Source organism: Zeus faber (genome assembly GCF_960531495.2).
Source record: "Zeus faber genome assembly, chromosome: 22".
NCBI classification, from domain to species: domain Eukaryota; kingdom Metazoa; phylum Chordata; class Actinopteri; order Zeiformes; family Zeidae; genus Zeus; species Zeus faber.
The window spans coordinates 4189956-4214417 of NC_137209.1; the positions used below are offsets into that span (position 1 = coordinate 4189956).

General features: G+C 40.2%; 2 protein-coding genes across 2 annotated transcripts in view; one reads left to right on the plus strand and one right to left on the minus strand.

The window, feature by feature from the left end:
* Positions 1-10789, plus strand: part of focad (focadhesin) — a 64233-nt gene extending 53444 nt beyond the window's left edge. The window contains exons 36-44 of the mRNA XM_080023127.1: positions 4230-4358; positions 4943-5058; positions 5679-5939; positions 7063-7152; positions 7483-7660; positions 8233-8330; positions 8589-8834; positions 9922-9997; positions 10652-10789. Of these exons, the coding sequence (XP_079879253.1) occupies positions 4230-4358; positions 4943-5058; positions 5679-5939; positions 7063-7152; positions 7483-7660; positions 8233-8330; positions 8589-8834; positions 9922-9997; positions 10652-10725 (1268 nt within the window). The 3' untranslated portion in view covers positions 10726-10789. The remainder of the gene's footprint in view (positions 1-4229; positions 4359-4942; positions 5059-5678; positions 5940-7062; positions 7153-7482; positions 7661-8232; positions 8331-8588; positions 8835-9921; positions 9998-10651) is intronic.
* Positions 10790-11376: 587 nt separating this feature from the next.
* Positions 11377-24462, minus strand: part of hacd4 (3-hydroxyacyl-CoA dehydratase 4) — a 15148-nt gene continuing 2062 nt past the window's right edge. The window contains exons 3-8 of the mRNA XM_080023407.1: positions 20260-20387; positions 20007-20119; positions 19671-19777; positions 12998-13123; positions 12712-12834; positions 11377-11515 (exon numbers count right to left, since the gene is read on the minus strand). Coding sequence (XP_079879533.1) covers positions 12755-12834; positions 12998-13123; positions 19671-19777; positions 20007-20119; positions 20260-20387 — 554 coding nt within the window. The 3' untranslated portion in view covers positions 11377-11515; positions 12712-12754. The remainder of the gene's footprint in view (positions 11516-12711; positions 12835-12997; positions 13124-19670; positions 19778-20006; positions 20120-20259; positions 20388-24462) is intronic.

A 24462-nucleotide genomic window follows, 5' to 3' on the forward strand; every position in this document is an offset into this window, starting at 1 on the left:
CTTTAATTACTAAATTCATTAATTATTTAAATAGTAATTAATTTAATTACAACTTTGATCAAATCAAAAGCAAAATAAATATGGTAAGTAGGTCTAAAAGAATAATAAAGTTTGAGGTGTTGTCTGTCTTCTTCGGGTCGTCCCGTCGACATATTTTACACAATTAATATTTGTCGTCTGCTTTGGGACGGAACTTAAATATTAAAAAAAAAAAAAAAAATCTCTGGATGGGAAAACTGGATGTATGATGCATCATCTTCCTGTTTCTACTCAGAGTTCTAGACTCTGCGGCTCTGTCTCCGCTCCACGTGTGTGTCTACTGTGTTTAAAAGCGCAACCTGGCTAATGAGGCTAATAGTGGCTAATAGTTCTAAATCGACAAACGTGATTGGTCGGGGGTGAAGCTTTCAGATCGCCTTTGATCGTCCTAACTGATTGGCCATCCGTTGCAACTTTCTGAAATTAACAGATCTGCAGACTATTTTTATTGAAATGATCCACCCAGTACTAATTCAAATTGTGCTTGGAGGGAATTATTTTCGCCACACATTATGACTCGAGAGATTTTGCATATGTTGGAATTCTACTGATTTTCCTGGTCAAAATCTGACAATTACCGGATAACGGAAATGGTGATTTGGTCAGTACATTAGTGTCATTGCCAACCATGACGAGAGACTGAGCTCTCTATCGCTCTCTAACTCACACATACACACACACACACACACACTAGGGCTGCGAAACGATGGTTAGATATTCAAATGCTATTTGAAATGTAAAAAAAGATAAGACGTTTGAATCTGAAAATTTATATTCAAAACAATATGCACTGTTTCAGCAGAAATTAGTTGTTTTTCATTAAAATGTTGCACACATATGTACGTCCACGTACACCTTCTTTGTGCATGCAAGTGAAGGAGCTTTGTCCATGCACCACTCTGTTCTATTTTTTTTTGTCCTCCAGGTGAGCAGGTGCAGGGACAGCTTTATGCTCATTAAATTAAAAGAAGGTAAAAAAAAACAACCCACTCAAAAAACAGACAGTGTTCATGAAGAGGCTCGATCCGTTACAGGTGTTCCAGCAGCACACGGCCCGCACCGAGTCTCACCAGGGGAGCCGCAAGGAGGTTCTGTTAAAACAATTGCTTAATTAGGTGGTTTTCTTGTCTCTTCTTCTTTTGGGGGGTACTTTCTAAAATCTCACAACAATCGATAAAGAGCGTAGGAGCAAAATAAAAGGACTAAATTGTGTAAATATCCCAGAGAGAGGAGCCGTCCCACCCCACCCCTGGGTCTCTGCTACCCAGAGGGGGAGAAGGAGGAGGAGGAAGAGGCGGCAGCGGCTGGGGGCCGCGATTGGACGGTTTTGCACAATCGCCAATTTTCCCTCCCTCCTAGTGTTGCACACAATATACAATGATTATTAAAAAAGGAAAAAGGTCAACATATTTGCATGTCTTGTTGGCGCTCCTGGTTGTAAAGTTTTGTAGCACTGTCTCCAAAAATGGTTGAAAAATGCACCTAAATGGTCGCAGTCTGGACTCTGCAATTGGGCCCCTGAAAATGATTAATGATTATCCCCAACTTACCCCCCCCCCCCCCCCCCTACATATTTATCCAGTACTTTTGGATATTGAATAAATATAGTTCATAGCACAACCATGGGCTTTATGGGCTTTATCTCTTCAAATGACCCCCTTGACCTTTCATTTTTTTATTTTTATCATGAGTCTCTTTTTTTACCGTTAAATTCTGGATGTTCGATCCCTTTAATTGAGGCCCAGATGTTCATCAGCATCTCCTGCTCTCTGGTGTCAATTGGTTCTTTTGACTCTTTGAAATCTCTAGTTTGTTTTTCAACGGTGAAGCCCCAGTGCTATGTGTCCTGGTGTGTCGACCTCTCAAGGAAACCAAAACCTCCATATCAGATTTTTCTGAGTTCCTGTTCCTTATCACGCCAAAATATGATATCAATACCTGGTGATTTTAACATTCACCCCCTCATACTCCAGCTCCTGCATAACTGCGCCTCCAATGATTCTTCTAACCTTGTCCAGTCCGTAAAAGTCAAAAAACACACTCTGGATTGATTATTTTCCAAAAAATGTTGGAAGACATCCGTGTCTCAGATCACAAAGCAATCCGGTCTTTGATCCCTCCCCTCCAAGTAACCTCAGACCTATTTCAAAACTTTCATTTCTGAGTAAACTATTAGTATTAGTAAGCCATTTTCCAGCAGCTGCTTTCGTTTTTTTGAAACAGAATAATTTATATGAAATATTTTCGATCCGGCATTTGCCCAAGTCTTAATTCCTGCCCTCTGTAATGCAGCTTGGGACAGACTTGTTTTTTCTGTTTTTAGCCCCGATCTTTAGCAAGAATTTTCTGGTACATTCCAAACCTGCCTCAATGTATTGCAGCCGTATAGTACCAAATTGCATAAAGTGATAATATTATTGTATCTTTATTCTAAATTATTATTATATTACTACTGACATCAAAGGAAATATAAATATCACTTACTGCAGGGAACAAATTACATTCCTAAATTTCTTAATTCATGGCTATGGGAAAGGAACTAATAACAACTAAGCTAACTAAACAGAAAATACGGCAACTTGGGAACTAGTACACAAACACATCACTGGATTGTTTACAAGACAATGGTGTAATTGTTTTTGTTTGTGAGTGTACCAATATATACAATATACAGATATTTCCAGCTAAACACTGTTGTGCCAAGGAATTACTTTAAATGTTGCAAGGCCAAGCTGATGGCATGGTTTTAAGTATGTTATTCAGTCATTCATCATGAACAAAATCTGAAAAGCAATATACTATGTCAATCACTGTGCTTGGTTGTGAAACAGCCTGTGTTGTATTGGGACTACAGTGGTGCGAGAACGTTTGTGAACCATGAAGAGTTTTCTGAATTTATGCATATAAACTAACAATGTGATCAGATCATCACCTCAGTCATAAAAATAGATGAAGAGAACCCAATTAAACAATTTATTTTATTTTTATTGAGCAAAATGACCCCATGTCTTTGTCGCGAAAAAGCATACGAACCTCGAGGATTATCAAATCACTGAAGATACATGTTTCAATTAATGGGATGACAATCAGGAGTAAGTTCGGGTGGCCCCTGCCCTATTACATTTATTTTTTACTTAAACGTGCAGTGTGTAGAATACAGTGGCATCTAGCGGTAAGGTTGTAAATCGCAATCAACTGAATACCCCTCCCCAAGGCAGTGCATCATGGCGGCCACCGTGGAAGAGACAGTGGCCGCAAAAATCGTGGAAGGCCCTCTCTAGAGCCAGAGTTTAGTTTGTCTGTTCTGGGCTGCTGTAGAAACATGGCACCGCAAGGTGGCGGCCTCCATGGAAGGGGACCCGCTCCGCAGGAACATTTTCATGGTTCTAACAACTTTCGAGAGGAACCGTCCCTTTTTTGTGTCTGCACTACTGGAACTAGGAATAAGCGTAGTTCCTAGAACGTTTTGAGGACCTTTTTTATTTCCCACTCCAGGGCAGAGACTCACTGCCACAGGAGGAACCATCAGTGACATAAGTCCACGGTCCCTCGCCAGTCCCTTAGACTGTGCATAGTCCATCCGGTCAAGTCGCATCGCTCTAGGTAGGGACCAGCCCACGTATGCTCAGCAGTAATAAATGAATAAATAAATAACTGTTGTAGATGTATTTATTTCATTTATTTTATTTTCCAACGTTAATTGAATGAATTAACGTGCGCCCGGTAGTCCCTGTGCGGTGTACCGATGCGAGCCCGTGCCTTACGAAAGTTGTAACTCGCCTTTAAATAACCTCTTGTAGATCAAATTTGAGTGAAGATCCAGCAACTCGGCTGCTTATTTCTCATTTCTAAGATGAAATGAGTGAAAATTACTGAGTAAAACATGGAACTCCTGCTCAGACCCTGTTGTCTTACAGTGCAGTGCGAATACAACCAGAAAAAAAGCCTTTGACGGTATCTAGTTCTCGGGGGACCTCCCCACTTCCTAGTTCCCCTCAAGGAGTCCCCAGAACTGTTCAGTGTGAAAAGGCCTTATGTAGATCAGACCTTATGTATGATTTTTATTTTAAACGCTCGACAGTAAACAGGATTCTTTTTTCGAAAGGTTTTGTTTTTTTTCTTGATAAAAATTTTGGAAGGTTTTTTCTTTTTGTTGTTGATGAGATTTCCTCACTTCTTCCTCTGCCCAGGTCCAGATTCTTTGCATCCTGAGCTGGTGAAGACTGCATTGGCGGCCCTGGCATCAGTCGGGGCAGGTTTCCAATACCCTCCTGTCAACTGGAGTGCTATTCTGTCACCTCTTATGAGGCTAAATTTCGGTAAGGGCACGCGCAAATCATACGCTCATGAATTATGAGTCATCATAATACAATGCTTTTGATATTCTCTTTTTACCTTAAATTCTCTGTCCAAAACTGACTGATTTAAAGGTTCAAAAGTTGGGTTTAGACATCTCTTTACAACATAAATAATTCACTCAAATTAACTTTATTTATAGAGCACCTTTCATACAAACATGCAGCCCAAAGTGGTGAAACACTTTGGGCTGCATGTTTGTATGAAAGGTGCTTTTCTAAAATGCTGTCTCATATTTATATCTTTCAACTGCTCCCTTGTAATTGCAGCCTCCTTTCTCTGTCTCTGTCTTTTCTCTGACACAGACTGTGCTTTTAGATGAGCATGATGGCAGACTGTTATGTACTGCAGGGAGCAATTGCCATGAAAGTCAGCGAACTAGAATAAACCTTGGACTAGCTTACGCAAGGTGGACAGCCCTCGGGAAGGCTTAGGAGTCTAGTGGCATTCTTGGTTTGATTGTATAATTATTTTTTTTGATGGTGCTCCTTCTAGTGGTCAAAAAGTACAGGTAGTGACTTTCCAGAGCTTCCCCGTTGTTTTGCAGAGGAGGAGATCCGGCATCAATGTGTCATGCTGGCAGCATCCCAAGCTCAGTCTTCCCAAAGCGCTTCCTTCTTTTTGGGCTTGTGGCTGTCTCCTCCCCTTGTCCACAGCCTCTGTGTGAGTAGTGCACTTCAGCAGCGTGTCAAACAGCATTCACATACGGGGCTGGAGAAAAAAGTATGGTTTCACTTGCGTATTGTGTTTTTTAGGGTTTGTTTGTTTTTTTTGGGGGGGGGGGGGTTGTAACCTTTTTTGGGGGGGTTCCCACAGTCATACAAGTTGTATTGTGTTTTTTATAACTTGGTGCATTACTAAATAGTGTAACTTATTACACTTACTTTTTAACTTTTTTTTTCCACTGAATAATATCTTACAAAATAGCAAAATAATCTTATATAAAACACAATGGGAATTTTGTGAATTGGAGTAATTACAGAATCAAATTCATACAATTTTTCAACATGTTTCCTTTCAAGTGAATGATATCAATGCACCTATGACAGTTCCATGAAGATATAACTCCTCAAAAGTAGTCCCGTGGCTCAGCTTGGCCTAGATATAAGAGCAGGTTGAGGTAAGCAGGCAAAAAAATTGCCAAGATCGGGGTGAATTCAGATGAATTGGCAGTAGACTGTGTGTCTTTTATGATACAACTCCGTATTCCCTGCTGTTTAAAATTTCTAGCCACTATCCAATAACTATCCAAGCTTTACTGTCCCGACCCTCCGCCCGCTCAGGATCACACACAAGGCCACCTGTACGAGACTCTGGGCACGTGGATGAAGCACGTCACAGAGGACAAGCTGCAGGTGTATGTGGGTAGCCTGGGCGAGCGGGCCTTTCGGGACGGGATTGGAGCAAACGGCGCAGCCCTCCGTCTGTCGGTGGTGCGAGGACTGGCCGGGGCTATGGCCCTCCCAAACCCGCCCAACCACTGCTGGTCCATCCTCCGCTCTACCGCCGAGGAGATCTTCACCCTCCTGCCTGGCTGCATACAAGTAAGGACACGAGAGAACCTTGTGAGCCCGATGCACAGAGTGAGAGGAACAATGGCTCTCAAAACTTTTGTTGTCCTCTATACAAGTGTGAACGATACTAAAGTTGACACACCTGGGTATTAAAATGGTAAAGTAAAGTAAAGATGGAAGTAAGGAGACCTGAGTGGCACAAGATAGTCCTGCAGAATGAATGAATGAATAATGAATATATCATTAATTCGAAGAATTATTCAAAATAATATTTAACAGTGGTATATGGTGGCGTGACAAGTACCATATACAGTTGTGGGAGAAAATATTGGCACAAACCATTTCTTAAAAAAAAAATTGTGAAATGAAAACATATTTTGGTATCCATTAGGGGTGTCACGATTACGATTCAAACTCGAAAATCGATCGAAATGAGTGTTCAATTTGAAAGCACTTGACTAGTTATTTTCTCCAAAGGCTGTGCTACTAAATATTAGATCTAGGGTGTCAATTCTGTCTATGGCATTTCTGTTCATTTCATGATTTAAAATAATACGTTTTTGTATTATTAAAAGTGAAATAAAGAATTGTGGATACTTTTTTCAATTTCACCCTATTTTTTACATTACATTACATTACATTTAGCAGACGCTTTTATCCAAAGCGACTTACAATTGTTCAAACACCGCAGACGCAGCCATCAGGAGCAATTAGGGGTTAAGTGTCTTGCTCAAGGACACTACAGCATGCTAGCAGGAGGAGCCTGGGATGGAACCAGCAACCTTTAGAGCACTAGACCACCAGCTCTACCTCCTGAGCTACCATCCCACCATTAGAGAGAATTGTGAGTTTGGTTTTTTTATGTGCAAGGGTGCCAATATTTTCGCCTACGGCTGTATACTGTGATGCAGTTCAAAACCATAAATGCCCATATCTGGATTTGATTTGAGGTGGATTTTGACTACTTGGGACGTGATTTAAAAGAAAACATTGCAGCAGCGCATGGATCCTTTCTATACGTGTTTAACAAACGTATCCCAATGTTGAATTTCAAATTTTATTATGTAAAAAAGAAAGTTGAGCATATTGTCTTTTCAGCGGTAAACGCAACTGGTTCTATATGTTGCATTGCCTGGAGTGTCTTCTTTTTCAGTATAACGAAGTGGAGCTGTACGTGGGAGTCGCCAAGTGTCTGTCTGAATTGTCCGATTCCGAAATTGACCGGATAGTTCGAGTGACAGAGGTGTGTGGTAAATTTGTTTGTTTCATTGGAACTGTTGAAACAAAACATTAGGTTTCCTAACAAAGTTTTGATACTGTACTCGATTTTAAAATGTTGTTAACTTGAGCTGATAAGAGCTTAATGATTGCCATGTAATCCATTTGTCTACATTAGGAACTGTACAATATCTGACATTTTTGATATGGATCTCAATAGTAAAATGAGTTTAATATCTATATCCTCTATGTATCAAGTTGTAGGTCCCACTGAGTAATATGAAATGAAGCACCTCTTGCAGTTCATATTTTTTGTAAGAAACAACACATTCCATGTCTTATTCTGTGTCTGCAGGCAAACATGGAGAAGACCTGCTTCGTCCTGGCCTACCTCACCTCCCAAGGCCGCGTGCCCCTGCTGGGCCTCAACGATGTCATCTCCGCTGTTCTCCGCGGCTGGCCGGGCCGCAGAGTCGGCTGGCTTCTCCTCCAGACCTTCTACCAGTGTCGCCTGGCGGGCAGCCCCAACACAGGTCCCAGCCTCCCATTTCTTGAATGGAAATTAGCTCTTGTGTTGCAAGATCAAAATTGCAAGGTTGACTCCTGGGTCATCTAAAAGATTTGTTCACTAAGAACAACTAATTTGTGAATCGTGCAGAAGAGAAAGAAGGTTGACATATCCAGAAGATTTAAAGGGAGGCTGTATGACCTTTGACTCAGTATTTATAATATAAAAACGTATTCTACTGTAGCAGCCATTCAGCGGCCGGTACTAAGTACAAATGAGCTGTTTGGCAACTATGTGTGAGTTCTGAAATGCTTGAACTTTTAAATTCGGAACGAAGCTGCAGTTTTGGAACAAAGGCATTGGTGCAGATGTCTGAGCAATTTTGGTGAAATTGAAATTCAAGGAAAAATAAGTTGATTATACTTAATTTGTTTTATAGTAGCAAATACAGCCAATTTTTTTAATGCTGTATTTTTTTTTACAAAGTTTTGTGCATTTTCTTTCATGTGCGTGTAGTCAGAAGAAATTAGCAGCCCCAGACACCACCCACTCACCCCACCCACACACACTCTCCCATGCTTTTGTCCCTGTGCTTAGGTGTTGCCAGTCGGATGGAGTGGCTCCTGGAGTTGATGGGACACCTCAGAAACGTTGCTTATGGTGCCACTGCTGTTGAATGCAGCGACACCAAACAGGTATGTTCCCAGGAACCAAATCAAATGGACAACACAACATGGGTTTACAGCCAAAGCCGCCAGAGCTTCCACATTTCATCATGCTGGTGAAAGAGTGAATGTCAGGTTTGGGCATGTGCACCCGTGATGGTGGTTATGTGCAGAGACATAATTAAGTATGGAACAGGGACGGTTTTCCTGGATATTGCTTCGTATTTTGGTTTGCAGAACAGTGGGGTTCCACTTGTAAACTACTTGGCGGGCGCCCTCTTTCTGCAGGCCACAGACTTCCTGCTCTGGGTGTTTGCCGGCGCTGTGGTTTCCTGGGGCGATCACTCCATGCCTCTCCTGCTTGGCATCAGGGCCCAGTGGCTCTCCCAGCAGCCCGGCTGCGAGCCCCCGCCCCACTGCCTCTACGGCAAAGAGGCCTTCACCGAGCTCTGCCTGCCGCTGTGTCTAAAGGCGCTGCCGCACAGTCTGACGCAGCTGCTGGCTAAAGAACCCTGGTGTAGCCAGTCGCAAAAGGTGGGTGCAGTTCCTGCCAAGGATATCATCGGTAAAGAAAACTGAAACAGCAAAAGATAGACAGATATATATACAGGTTCTCCTCACTTAACGACCGAGTTCCGTTCCTAGGACCCGGTCGTTAAGTGAATTGGTCGATAAGCGAGGACCCGTGTTATTTCACAGTAAGGGGGCGTGGCTGGTGTATATAGTATATACAATGTATATAGTATATATACAGTGTGTATAGTATATATTGTGTATATAGTGTATATAGTGTATACAGTGTATATAGTATATATACAGTGTGTATAGTATATATTGTGTATACAGTGTATATAGTGTATATAGTGTATACAGTGTATATAGTATATATACAGTGTATAAAGTGTATATAGTGTTATTTCATGCTAAGGGGGCGTGGCCATTGCGAACGCTAGTGTAGTGAATACTGACAAACTGCGGGAACGAGACTGAGAACGGTGATGACGATGAGATGTATTCAGTATATATACTGTTTATAGTATAGTGTGTATATATAGTGTATATATAGTGTATATAGTATGTATAGTGTATGTGTGTGTATATATAGTGTATACAGTATATAGTATATAAAGGGTTATGAGATGCTTGACGCTGAGAGTATGGGCAAGTCCAGGCTAACTTTGTTCCCTTCTGGAATGGACAAGCGCAACAAAGAAGTATACAATTATTAAAATTTTTCCGATTCCGTTTTGAGATGAAGTGACGTGCGGTTCAATTGCTTTTACTAAAACTTACAAATGAAAAATTGGGCCACTCAAATCTATTTGCTGTTCAAATTGACTTGAAGAAAATGTCCATTATCATTGCCACTTCTCCATTTCACTATCTATTTTTCCGATAATTACCATTGAAATCAGACGCACCTCTATGAACCACCAGAACTCCCAATACTGTTGAAACTTTGTTGCATTAAATAACAAATGTACTGTAGAAAGAAATTCCTTTCAATTTCATACTGCTACCATGTCTGGTTCCTTTTAAACAACACCCGGCCCAACTGGTAGGACTATTTGGGTGTGGTCACATGACGTTGGCAGGATGTAACGTGTGCTTTTCACCTCAGTTCATCGACTGGCTGCTCTGCATCATGGAGGGTCCAGAACAGGGTCTGTCCACAACATCCATCGTCACGGCCAAAGGTGAGAGGCAATCTGTGCAGATCCACTGTCGCATAGTCAAAATATTGTCTTCAAGCATCGTCAAAGAGCTTATATAATAGCTGTATCTACAGCCAACAACAGGGGTGCAGTGAAATCAATATACCAGTATCAATCATTGGCTTGTTTACTCGTAGAAAAATAGGTAATACCGAGCGGAGAGGGAGTGAGTATTGCTACTTGTCTGAAACAAGGTATGACATTTATTTATGGAGATGGTTCTACATTCATTTAGAATTATATTAAAGCATTGCTGAGAAATTGTTGCGAAAAAGTTGAAAGAAAAGTGACAGTCAATAAAAGGTTGTTTCCAAACACATTTTTATAGAAATGTATTCATCCTCCGGGTTGGAAAAGGTTGGTGTTGCAGCAGCTCAATGGGGAACACCAAGTGAATAGAGCCTATGCATACAAAATGAAAATAACTAATAAACCACTTAATAAATATGTGGTGTAGTTATTTTCAGTGAAACGCAAAATATATGGAAATGTATAATAACAATGATAATGACGGCAACAATAATAGTAGGATTGGTATAAAATGGTTTAAAATGGTATATGGTTGTCGCTTCATGGTTTAAACCAACATGTCCTCACATTGACGTTCTACCTGTTCTTCTGCCTCCATGGGTCCAGCTGTGTTACTGGCCCTGAAATCCTCCACAGAGTTCAGAAAGAAAGCAGTTTGGACGAGGGCTTACGGCTGGTAGGACGGGGGGACCAGCAGGTGGAGCTCCTCCAACCGTGATCCAAGCTTCACCCCCCTCTCTCCACGCCTGGAACCGCTCTCTGCCGCCGTTGTTTAAGTACATCAACAACATCTGTATGTTGCTGTACATTGGGATGAACTCCTGAGTAATTCTGTCATGCATGATGAATGTATTGCTACCGTGTTTACTTTTTTAGCGTTAAAGCTTTGAGACAGAAATAGGATTGCCATTAAATCTTGCTTTAAATAAGCAATTTATTCATATTGTGAAGAGGAATGTATTTTGTGGAAAAAGTCACATACATACATTTTTTTTTAAGTTTCCCCAGCAAAATCTGATTAAGAAAAATATATAAAAAAAAAAAAAAAGAATTTGCCGTTTTTAATTTGAATTTGGGGTTGTATCGGTAAGACTTTCCATACTTCAAACCTGATGAAGGTTTGGTCTGCTTCAGGTTGGAAGTATGGAAAGTCTTGCCTGGCTGGGAAATTAACTAAAACAAACTGCTTTTATTAGACTTCCTTTAAGTCCAAATGAAATTGAAATGCATTTTTGTAAAAAGAAAAAAGTAACACAAAAAAATATTCACCCGTCAGCCACAACATTAAAACCACCTGCCTAATATTGTGTTGCTCCCCCCCGTCCCAGCAAAACAGCTCTGTGTCCTGTGGTATCTGGCACCAAGATGTTAGCAGCAGATCCTTTAAGTCCTGGAAGTTGCAAGGTGGGGTCTCCATACATCAGGCTTGTTGTTCCAGTGCATCCCACAGATGCTCCATCAAATTGGGATCTGGCAATTGAGATATTACATTAATGAGCCCATGGGCGCCATGACCCTGTCGCTTATTCACTGGTTGCCCTTCCTTGGAGCACTTTTGGCAGGTACTAACCACTGCATACCGGGAACACCCCACAAGATCTGTCCTTTTGGAAATGCTCTGACCCAGTCGTCTAAGCATCATAATTAAGCCCTTGTCATAGTCGCTCAGATCCTTACGCTTGCCCATTTTTCCTGCTTCCAACACATCAACTCCAAGAACTGACTGTTCACTTGCTGCCTAATATATCCCACCCCTTGAGAGGTGCCATTGGAACAACATGATCAATGTTATTCACTTAATCGGTCAGTGGTTTAAATGTTGTGGTTCATCTGTGTATGTGTGTGTGTGTGTGTGTGTGTGTGTGTGTGTATAGATAGATAGATACATCTGCTCTGAATATGGTCTGAGCTGTGTAGTCATTTTGGTCAAAATCTAGATAACGGAAAGGAAGAATTTACCTAAATGTACCTAATTTACCTAAATTTATCTTTCTTCAATCATACTGTAGTGCTAGCTATGTTGGTATTTATCCTGATTTGTTGGTACAAATACTTTCGGTACTCATGACTTTATTGGTAAAATATGCCCAGAGGCAGGCATAGACACTAGTAAATGATTACACTTTAAAGCTAGGTTAAAAACTAAGAACAAAATAAGCTTGATTGATTATATATTGATTATAAGACCAAATCATTCAGTAACTGAATAATAATTAAATGGACCATAATAATCAATAAGATGCAGCACTATTATAGGATGTTTGGATATATGTTTTGATGGAATATTAAGAGAAAAACTATTTTATTTTGAGTTACTATCATTAATAATAGTTATAATGATTTTTTTTTTCTTTTTTGTACTAATTAACATTTTTTTCAGTTTATCATTGAGGGCCTAATGCTCCTCCCTGTGAATCTGACAGGGGCAATTCTCTACCGTAACAGAAACCCTGGATCAAGTCAAGTTTTTTTTTGCCACGTACCATTTCAACAAGTGCTTGAAACTTGAACATCGGCTGCTTTTATAAGCCGCAGCGTGGTAGTGCCATGGAAAACAGTTCAAACATTACTTAAAAAATGAACAAAACACCATGGAGGTGGCCTTTGAGCACTTAAAGGCAGCGGCAAGATTCCAAAGCAGCATTCCTTCCTTCCACTGCCCTAACCTTTGGTTCACACCCTTTTCCGACCCGTCCCAACGTGTTGAAGTCACTTTTTGTGCTTCTTGATCCATTTCTCCAGCTGGTGTTTCCTCTCTTTCAACAGCTGCCACACTGTGACCGACGCACCTGTAAACACAAGAGGTGACTGTGGGGGATGACAGGGATCCTAGATCAACATACTCTATACAATATCTGCCTCTACACAATATCTGTAAACTAGCCATTTGAAAAGTAATTCAAAAAGGTTACTGATTGTGATTCAATGAAAGGACGAAGAAAATGGTATTACCAACTGCAAGGATAGGTAGGTAAACCTTGAGGATGATGGGAAGGTTGGTGGAAACAGGGAGACTGTGTTGGAGCGAGGCCGTGTTTACCATTTCAAAATGAGGCAAAGCCTGGTACACAATAATGCCTAGAAGAAAAATTGGCAAAATGAATACCGTTGTGCCACGGCCAGTGTCATTTATATACATTTTGAGTACAGACAAGTCATCGTCGATGGTTCTGAAAAGCAATACGAGAGTTTCTTCTGTTTATTAGTGGGCCGGCTGTCTCTGTTGCACACAGAACGGATGTTGGAATGGTCTCTCACACACTTCCTGGCGTTTTATCACTATTGCTGTGCCAACACATTTCCGTTAAACCTCACCCTAGGTTACAAAAAAAAAAAAAGTTCTTCCTGTTCTATGTAGTCTATTTCAAGCAACTTTTCATGGTATATTTCGTAATGATGGGGCTGTAACAGGTTCATCTTGTCTTTACTATGGTTTATGATGTGTGCTCTGTGTCGGCGTGTTGACCCTGCAGCCTTCAATTGTCACTGGTTATACTGTCACTTCAGTCCGTTTTCAAATCAAATCTCTAATAATCGCAGCTTGTGTTGCCATTTCCGGAAAACCAGAAATATAGCAGATATCTCCTGAAGGAGGCTGTAGGTCAATATGGAGAAACAGTTGCGGTGTCTGACTACTTTTCTTAAATGTAGCGAGATCGATTCCAGACAGTAAAAAAAACCTTGAATCAAGCAAAATCCCAATTGGGTGGGGAATTTTTTTTCTTCGGATTTATATATATATATATATATATATATATATATATATATATACACACACACAGTGGGGCAAAAAAGTATTTAGTCAGCCACCAATTGTGCAAGTTCTCCCACATAAAAAGATGAGAGGCCTGTTATTTTCATCATATGTAAACCTCAACTATGAGAGACAAAATGAGAAAAAAATAATCCAGAAAATCACATTGTCTGATTTTTAAAGAATTTATTTGCAAATTATGGTGGAAAATAAGTATTTGGTCAATAACAAAAGTTCATCTCAATACTTTGTTATAAATCCTTTGTTTGCAATGACAGAGGTCAAACGTTTTCTGTAAGTCTTCACAAGGTTTTCACACACTGTTGCTGGTATTTTGGCCCATTCCTCCATGCACATCTCTAGAGCAGTGAGGTTTTGGGGCTGTCGCTGGGCAACACGGACTTTCAACTCCCTCCAAAGATTTTCTATGGGGTTGAGATCTGAAGACCGGCTAGGCCACTCCAGGACCTTGAAATGCTTCTTACGAAGCCACTCCTTCGTTGCCCGGGCGGTGTGTTTGGGATCATTGTCATGCTGAAAGACCCAGCCACGTTTCATCTTCAATGCCCTTGCTGATGGAAGGAGGTTTTCACTCAAAATATCACGATACATGGCCCCATTCATTCTTTCCTTTACACGGATCAGTCGTCCTGGTCCCTTTGCAGAAAAACAGCCCCAAAGCATGATGTTTCCACCCCCATGCTTCACAGTAGGTATGGTGTTCTTTGGATGCAACTCAGCTTTCTTTCTCCTCCAAACACGACAAGTTGAGTTTTTACCAAAAAGTTCTATTTTGGTTTCATCTGACCATATGACATTCTCCCAATCCTCTTCTGGATCACCCAAATGCTCTCTAGCAAACTTCAGACGGGCCTGGACATGTACTGGCTTAAGCAGGGGGACACGTCTGGCACTGCAGGATTTGAGTCCCTGGCGGCGTAGTGTGTTACTGATGGTAGCCTTTGTTACTTTGGTCCCAGCTCTCTGCAGGTCATTCACTAGGTCGCCCCGTGTGGTTCTGGGATGTTTGCTCACCCTTCTTGTGATCATTTTGACCCCACGGGGTGAGATCTTGCGTGGAGCCCCAGATCGAGGGAGATTAACAGTGGTCTTGTATGTCTTCCATTTTCTAATAATTGCTCCCACAGTTGATTTCTTCACAACAAGCTGCTTACCTATTGCAGATTCAGTCTTCCCAGCCTGGTGCAGGTCTACAATTTTGTTTCTGGTGTCCTTTGACAGCTCTTTGGTCTTGGCCATAGTGGAGTTTGGAGTGTGACTGTTTGAGGTTGTGGACAGGTGTCTTTTATACTGATAACGAGTTCAAACAGGTGCCATTAATACAGGTAACGAGTGGAGGACAGAGGAGCCTCTTAAAGAAAAAGTTACAGGTCTGTGAAAGCCAGAAATCTTGCTTGTTTGTAGGTGACCAAATACTTATTTTACCGAGGAATTTACCAATTAATTCATTAAAAATCCTACAATGTGATTTCCTGGATTCTTTCCCCCCATTCTATCTCTCATAGTCGAAGTGTACCTATGATGAAAATTACAGGCCTCTCTCATCTTTTTAAGTGGGAGAACTTGTACAATTGGTGGCTGACTAAATACTTTTTTGCCCCACTGTATATATATATGTATATGTATATGTATATGTATATGTATATGTATACACACACACACACCAATCAGCCACAACATTAAACCAAGACACTAGCAGCAGATCCTTTAAGTCCTGGAAGTTGCAAGGCAGGGACCCCCTTGTTGTTCCAGCACATCCCACAGATGCTCGATCAGATCGGACCCTAACCCCAGCAATCCACATGATGTAGAAGAATGTGATTCATCAGAGCAGGCCACCTTCTTCCACTGCTCCATCGTCCAGTTCTGATGCTCATGTGCCCATTGTGGGAAATATCTATATACACTGATCATCCACAGCATCAAAACCACTGACAGGTGAAGTGAATAACATTGATCATGTTGTTCCAATGGCACCTATCAAGGGATGGGACATATTAGGCAGCAAGTGAACAGTCAGTTCTTGAAGTTGATGTGTTGGAAGCAGGAAAAATGGGCAAGCGTAAGGATCTGAGCCACTTTGACAAGGGCCAAATTATGATGGCTAGACAATTGGGTCAGAGCATCTCCAAAAGGACAGGTCTTGTGGGGTGTTCCCGGTATGCAGTGGTTAGTACCTACCTAAAGTGCTCCAAGGAAGGACAACCGGTGAACCGTCGACAGGGTCACATGCGCCCATGGGCTCATTGTTGCGCGTGGGGAGCGAAGGCTAGCCCATCTGGTCCGATCCCACAGAAGAGCTACTGTGACACAAATTGCTGAAAAAGTTAATGCTGGTTATGATAGAAAGGTGTCAGAACACACAGCTTGCTGCGTATGAGGCTACAGAGCCGCAGGCGGGTCAGAGTGCCCATGATCCCTGTCCACCACGGGAAGCGGCTACAGTACAATAGCCACATGAGCGTCAGAACTGGGCCATGGAGTAATGAAATAAGAATCACGTTTTCTCTTACATGTGGATGGCCACGGTTTGGGTCTGATCGAGCGTCTGTGGGATATGCTGGAACAAAAAGACCGATCCATGGGGGCCCCACCTCACAACTTACAGTATCTGCTGCTAACATCTTGGTGCCAGATACCAGAGGACACCTTCAGAGGACTTGTGGAGTCCATGCCTTGACAGGTCAGAGCTGTTTTGGTGGCATGGGGGGAACTTACACAATATCAGTGGTTATTAGTGGTGGTTTTAATGTTGTGGCTCATCAGTCTATATACTGTATATACACACTGACTATTAGAAACACCTATACATCAACTTATTCATGCAATTATCTAATCAGCCAATCGTGTGGCAGCAGTGCAATGCATAAAATCATGCTGATACGGGTCAGCAGCTTCAGTTAATGTTCACATCAACCATCAGAATTAGGGAAAAAATGTGATCTCAATGTTTGACCATGGCATAATTGTTGACGCCAGACGGGCTGCTTTGAGTATTTCTGTAACTGCTGAACTCCTGGGATTTTCACATACAACAGTTACTAGAGTTTACTCAGAATGGTACAAAAAACATCCACTGAGTGACAGTTCTGCAGATGGAAACACCTAGTTGATGAGAGAGGTCAACAGAGAATGGCCAGACTGGTTCAAGCTGACAGAAAGGCGACAGTACTTTGTACAATTGTGGTGAGCAGAAAAACATCTCTGAGTGCACAACACGCTGAACGTTGAGGCGGATGGGCTACAACAGCAGAAGACCATGTCGCGTTCCACTTCTGTCAGTCAAGAACAGAAAGCTGAGGATGAGGTGGGCACAGGCTCACCAAAACTGGACGGACTGGAACAATGTAGCCTGGTCTGATGAATATCGATTTCTGCTGAGGCACACACATAGTAGGTCCAGAATTTGGCACCAACAGCATAAATCCATGGACCCAACCTGCCTTGTGTAAACAGTCCAGGCTGGTGGCAATGGTGTAATGAGGGGAATTTTTTCTTGGCACACTTTGGGCCCGTTAATACCAGTCAATCAATGCTTCTATGCCATAGCCTATTTGAGTATTGATGCTGACCATGTGCAATTGTCCATCCTTTCATGGCCACAATTTACCCATCTTCCAATGTCTACTTTCAGCATGATAATGCACTTTGGCGGACCAAGGAGCGCGGTTAAGCCACCGCTGCAGACAGCAGCATGGCTTCCTTCCCCGCGACTGCACAGCCGACCCGAGTCAGCAGAATCAATGCCCGCGAGGCGCTAATCGGTCCGATCCCGGGCAGGGAGCTTTCTTAATCTTGGTCTGTCTTGCAGAGGAGATCAGCGCACAGGCTCGTCAGCTGACCAGGAGCCAGACCAGAACGCCATTCCTCTTGCACCGACCTCATTATTCTTTATTATTTATCCTTTCGGCAAGCGAGCCTTTTTATTCCGTTTGTTTAATAAAAACTCACACCATGTCTGCAACCCACGACACGAAAGACTCCGTCTCCCTCCCCAAACCCATACCTGTGGGAAGAGACTCCCACAAGTGGCTCCTGAACAGGGACCTAGAAAGGGCAGGGTGTCGAGTGAAAGGCACCCTGGAGCCGATCTGCTGACTGCGGAAGCTCCTCGTGGACTTGACTTGTGGGAGTCTCTGCACACAGGTACGGGTTTGGGGAGGGAGTCTTTCATGCCGTGGGTTGCAGACATGGCAAGGTTTTTAATAAACAAACTGAATAAAAAAGCCTGCTGGCCAAAAGGATAAATTATACAGAATTATGAGTTCTGGCGCAGGAGGAATGGCATTCCGCTCTGGCTCCTGGTCAGCTGACAATGTCCTCTCCAAGACAGACAAACATTAAGAGAGCTCCCTGCCCCGGATCGGACCAATCGGCACCGTGCGGGCATTGATTCAGCTGACTCGGGTAAGCTGTGCGGTCGCCGGGAAGGAAGCCATGCTGCAGCTGCAGGTTAACCGCGCCCCTTGGTCCACCACATTCACCACGCCCTCTCAAAAAAGTAATCTCAAACTGGTTTCATAAACATGACAATGAGTTCAATATTCTGAAGTGGCCTTCCTAGTCACCGGATCTGAATTCGATAGAACACCTTTGGAGTGTGATAGAATGGGAGATTCACATCATGAATGTGCATCTGATAAATCTGCACAAATTGCGAGATGCAATCATGTCAACATGGACCAGAACCTCAAAGGAATGTTTCCAAAATCTTGTGGAATCCATGCCAAGAACAATTGAGGCTGTTATGAGAGGAAAGGGAGGCCCTACCCAGTATTAGTATATATTTTTATTATTTTTTTATTTTTAAATTTATTTATTATTTTTATTATTAAAAAAAAGTTATTTAACTTTGACAAATTACTTGAATCGGCCATTTTTCCTGGGTAAGAGACCTAAGACACTATTATTTTCTCACAGCACACTGAATTCCAGAAACCCAGATCGATAATTTCAAAGCAGTTTTCAATGTGCAGCCTGAAGCCTGGCCCACTTCACCATTTTTCAGATCTTGACAGATGTTGAAAATGTGAGCGAGCCCACACAACATATCATGATCAATTTTGTTCCTGTTGGGTGTGGAGAGCAACAGTTTTCCCAAACAGCACACCACACACTTTGTTTCACCAACAACCAGAGTCCTTATCTCACATAGCCACAAAAGATTTGACGCGGAGGTGTGGCTTCGTGGGATAACCAGAGTCCCGACTCTCAAAAACACAAATCTTGCTCAATCAAAAGGAAGTTAGAGTAAACAAACATAGCGGGCCACGGGCTAGAACTAGCGATGCTATTTTTTGCACTATATTTTACAGAAAATCTAAAAGAAAAAAACAGTGGATGAAGTCATGGAGACGGCGTGAACATTGACTCCACATGTTACTTTATGCTTCGCAGCGTTCGCATTTGCCACCATGGCTGCTGTTGTGCTTCACTTCTTCCGTTGGCTTGGCTCGGCTCCAAATCAGCTACTGGTCTTTCCCACATGACAATCCACAGACCGAGTCCTCAGGGTTCCCCCTACACTACAGGATACCAGATTGTAAATTTTGAATTTGTTTAATACTTGCGATTTGCGCTCGGTTCCGCCAGGACGGACTTCCGAGCAGATCAGGGAAGTAAGAAACACTTGTAACATACCTCACACCACAGGATAATCTGGCACAATAATCTTTAGAACCATCAAAAGGTCGGGATTTTGCTCACGATTGTCGGAAGCGGGGGAATCTGGCCCAAATTCTGCTTTGTTATCTGGTAGTGTGTGCCCCACTTCGGACCAGAAAGAAGCAGCCGTCTTATGGACTCAAAAGTTCTACGTGGCTTTCAACGTTGAAACTACATTTCCTTCACCTTCTGTGGCAACCGACAGGATGTATATGGGGATCCACAGCGTGTAGCGGCTCCAGAGCATGTTGAATGACAGCATGCCCATAATGCACAGCAGTTCATGTGGGTATCTGTCAAAGAAAAAGAGCAGAAAGAGCCTCAATCTTTGGTAACGGCCGATAAATGCAGAAAAGTGATTAATCGGTCATTACATGCTATTACTTGCATGCTTCTCTGTGCTTTCCTTTGCCTGATCAATTCAATCTTAGATATTGGCTGCTCCATTCCATGTGCAATCTGTTTTTGTTGACTCAAAACAAAACAGGCAACTATGCAAAATAAGTGGTCAACCAAGCGTACCTCAGCAGATCTAGAATATTCCACAGGAAGAACTGCACACATACAACTGTGCTGCTCTGGATTTTTTCCATCGTGATTATGACCGTGAACAGCAGGAGATTCCTCTCAATAACCTTAATGGAAGAGGAATTGATTCAAACAGTGAGGAGGTTAGCCACGCCTTAGCGTGCACACACACACACACACACACACACACACGCATAACTTAAACCCTCTGAAAACAACAGAGCTCAGAATTATGGGAGACACAAACTTGGACAAAGCGAGGTATGAGCCTGCCCTTCTCAAGCCCGTCTGCGATATGGAACAACTCCAGGATGGAGAGCAGTTGGCAAAGTGTCATCACCACTCCGATGGAATAGAATGTGTCCGCTAAAGCATCTGACATTTGGAAAGGGGAAGAAAACAAATCATGTGTGTGCAATGAGTTTAGTCAGTTTAAAAGAGACTAGCGTGTGTGTGTGTGTGTGTGTGTGTGTGTGTGTGTGTGTGTGTGTGTGTGTGTGTGTGTGTGTGTGTGTGTGTGTGTGTGTGTGTGTGTGTGTATATGAATATATATGTGTATATATATATATTAAATAAATAAATACAACTATTTTAGTTTAACTCGTCAAAATGTATTAGGAACTAGTACTTATTTATTAGATACAAGTTACTATTCCAATTGTTACTAGTAACTATTGCAAGGTTACTATTAACAATTTGAACAATTGTGTTTTCGACGTCAAATATTTGCCTCCAACAATATCTATTCCCATTGTTACTAGTATCTATTTCAATGTTACTAGTTTCATTCATTAGTGCCTAGTGCCTTTTCCTGTTACTAGTAAAAAAAACAACAACAAAAAAAAGTTTTTCCAGTATGTATTTAATACCTGTCATTTGAAATTACTAGTCAAAACAGCTTGTTGATAGTTTAATTTAAAATGTTACTTGTAAAAATAAAAATAGGAAAAAAACAGAAAAAGGCACTTGTCACTACTTATTAAGTACTAGTACTCAATTAATAGTGAAAATTTAAATAAATACTTGTCACAATGGGAATAGATACAAATAGGAGGCAAATATTTAATATCTCAAACAGGGAGTATTCAATGACAAAATTGTCCAAATAGTTACTCGAAACATCACAATAGTTACTGGTAACAATTGAAATAGTTACTAGAAACATCACAATAGCTACTAGAAACATCACAATAGTTACTGGTAACAACTGGAATAGTTACTAGAAACATCACAATAGTTACTAGAAACATCACAATAGCTACTAGAAACATCACAATAGTTACTGGTAACAATTGGAATAGTTACTAGAAACATCACAATAGCTACTAGAAACATCACAATAGTTACTGGTAACAATTGGAATAGTTACTAGAAACATCACAATAGCTACTAGAAACATCACAATAGTTACTGGTAACAATTGGAATAGTTACTAGAAACATCACAATAGTTACTAGAAACATCACAATAGCTACTAGAAACATCACAATAGTTACTGGTAACAATTGGAATAGTTACTGGAAACATCACAATAGCTACTAGAAACATCACAATAGTTACTGGTAACAATTGGAATAGTTAATAGAAACATCACAATAGCTACTAGAAACATCACAATAGTTACTGGTAACAATTGGAATAGTTACTAGAAACATCACAATAGTTACTAGAAACATCACAATAGCTACTAGAAACATCACAATAGTTACTGGTAACAATTGGAATAGTTACTGGAAACATCACAATAGTTACTGGTAGCAATTGAAATAGTTACTAGAAACATCACAATAGTTACTAGAAACATCACAATAGTTACTGGTAACAATTGGAATAGTTAATAGAAACATCACAATAGCTACTAGAAACATCACAATAGTTACTGGTAACAATTGGAATAGTTACTAGAAACATCACAATAGTTACTAGAAACATCACAATAGCTACTAGAAACATCACAATAGTTACTGGTAACAATTGGAATAGTTACTGGAAACATCACAATAGTTACTGGTAGCAATTGAAATAGTTACTAGAAACATCACAATAGTTACTAGAAACATCACAATAGCTACTAGAAACATCACAATAGTTACTGGTAACAATTGGAATAGTTACTAGAAACATCACAATAGTTACTGGTAGCAATTGAAATAGTTACTAGAAACATCACAATAGTTACTAGAAACATCACAATAGCTACTAGAAACATCACAATAGTTACTGGTAACAATTGGAATAGTTACTAGAAACATCACAATAGTTACTAGAAACATCACAATAGCTACACGAAACATCACAATAGTTACTGGTAACAATTGGAATAGTTACTAGAAACATCACAATAGTTACTGGTAACAATTGAAATAGTGACTAGAAACATTACAATAGTTACCAGAAACATCACAATAGCTACTAGAAACATCACAATAGTTACTGGTAACAATTGGAATAGTTACTAGAAACATCACAATAGCTATTAGAAACATCACAATAGTTACTAGAAACATCACAATAGCTACTAGAAACATCACAATAGTTACTGGTAACACTTGGAATAGTTACTAGAAACATCACAATAGCTACTAGAAACATCACAATAGTTACTGGTAACAATTGGAATAGTTACTAGAAACATCACAATAGTTACTGGTAACAATTGAAATAGTTACTAGAAACATCACAATAGTTACTGGTAACAATTGGAATAGTTACTAGGAACATCACAATAGTTACTAGAAACATCACAATAGTTACTGGTAACAATTGAAATAGTTACTACAAACATCACAATAGTTACTGGTAACAATTGGAATAGTTATTAGAAACATCAAAATAGTTACTAGAAACATCACAATAGTTACTGGTAACAATTGGAATAGTTATTAGAAACATCAAAATAGTTACTAGAAACATCACAATAGTTACTGGTAACAATTGGAATAGTAATTAGAAACATCACAATAGTTACTAGAAACATCACAATAGTTACTGGTAACAATTGGAATAGTTATTAGAAACATCACAATAGTTACTATAAACATCACCATAGTTACTAAAAACATCACAATAGTTACTGGTAACAATTGGAATAGTTATTAGAAACATCACAATAGTTACTATAAACATCACCATAGTTACTAAAAACATCACAATAGTTACTAGAAACATCACCATAGTTACTAGAAACATCACAATAGTTACTAGAAACATCACCATAGTTACTAAAAACATCACAATAGTTACTAGAAACATCACCATAGTTACTAGAAACATCACAATAGTTACTAGAAACATCACAATAGTTACTAGAAACATCACCATAGTTACTAGAAACATCACGATAGTTACCAGAAATATCACCATAGTTACTAGAAACATCACAATAGTTACTAGAAACATAAAAATAGTTACTGGTAACAATTGGAATAGTTACTAGAAACATCACAATAGTTACTGGTAACAATTGGAATAGTTACTAGAAACATCACGATAGTTACTAGAAACATCACGATAGTTACCAGAAATATCACCATAGTTACTAGAAACATCACAATAGTTACTAGAAACATAAAAATAGTTACTGGTAACAATTGGAATAGTTACTAGAAACATCACAATAGTTACTAGAAACATCACCATAGTTACTAGAAACATCACGATAGTTACCAGAAATATCACCATAGTTACTAGAAACATCACAATAGTTACTAGAAACATAAAAATAGTTACTGGTAACAATTGGAATAGTTACTAGAAACATCACAATAGTTACTGGTAACAATTGGAATAGTTACTAGAAACATCACGATAGTTACTAGAAACATCACGATAGTTACCAGAAATATCACCATAGTTACTAGAAACATCACAATAGTTACTAGAAACATAAAAATAGTTACTGGTAACAATTGGAATAGTTACTAGAAACATCACAATAGTTACTGGTAACAATTGGAATAGTTACTAGAAACATCACGATAGTTACTAGAAACATCACGATAGTTACCAGAAATATCACCATAGTTACTAGAAACATCACAATAGTTACTAGAAACATAAAAATAGTTACTGGTAACAATTGGAATAGTTACTAGAAACATCACAATAGTTACTAGAAACATCACCATAGTTACTAGAAACATCACGATAGTTACCAGAAATATCACCATAGTTACTAGAAACATCACAATAGTTACTAGAAACATAAAAATAGTTACTGGTAACAATTGGAATAGTTACTAGAAACATCACAATAGTTACTGGTAACAATTGGAATAGTTACTAGAAACATCACGATAGTTACTAGAAACATCACGATAGTTACCAGAAATATCACCATAGTTACTAGAAACATCACAATAGTTACTAGAAACATAAAAATAGTTACTGGTAACAATTGGAATAGTTACTAGAAACATCACAATAGTTACTGGTAACAATTGGAATAGTT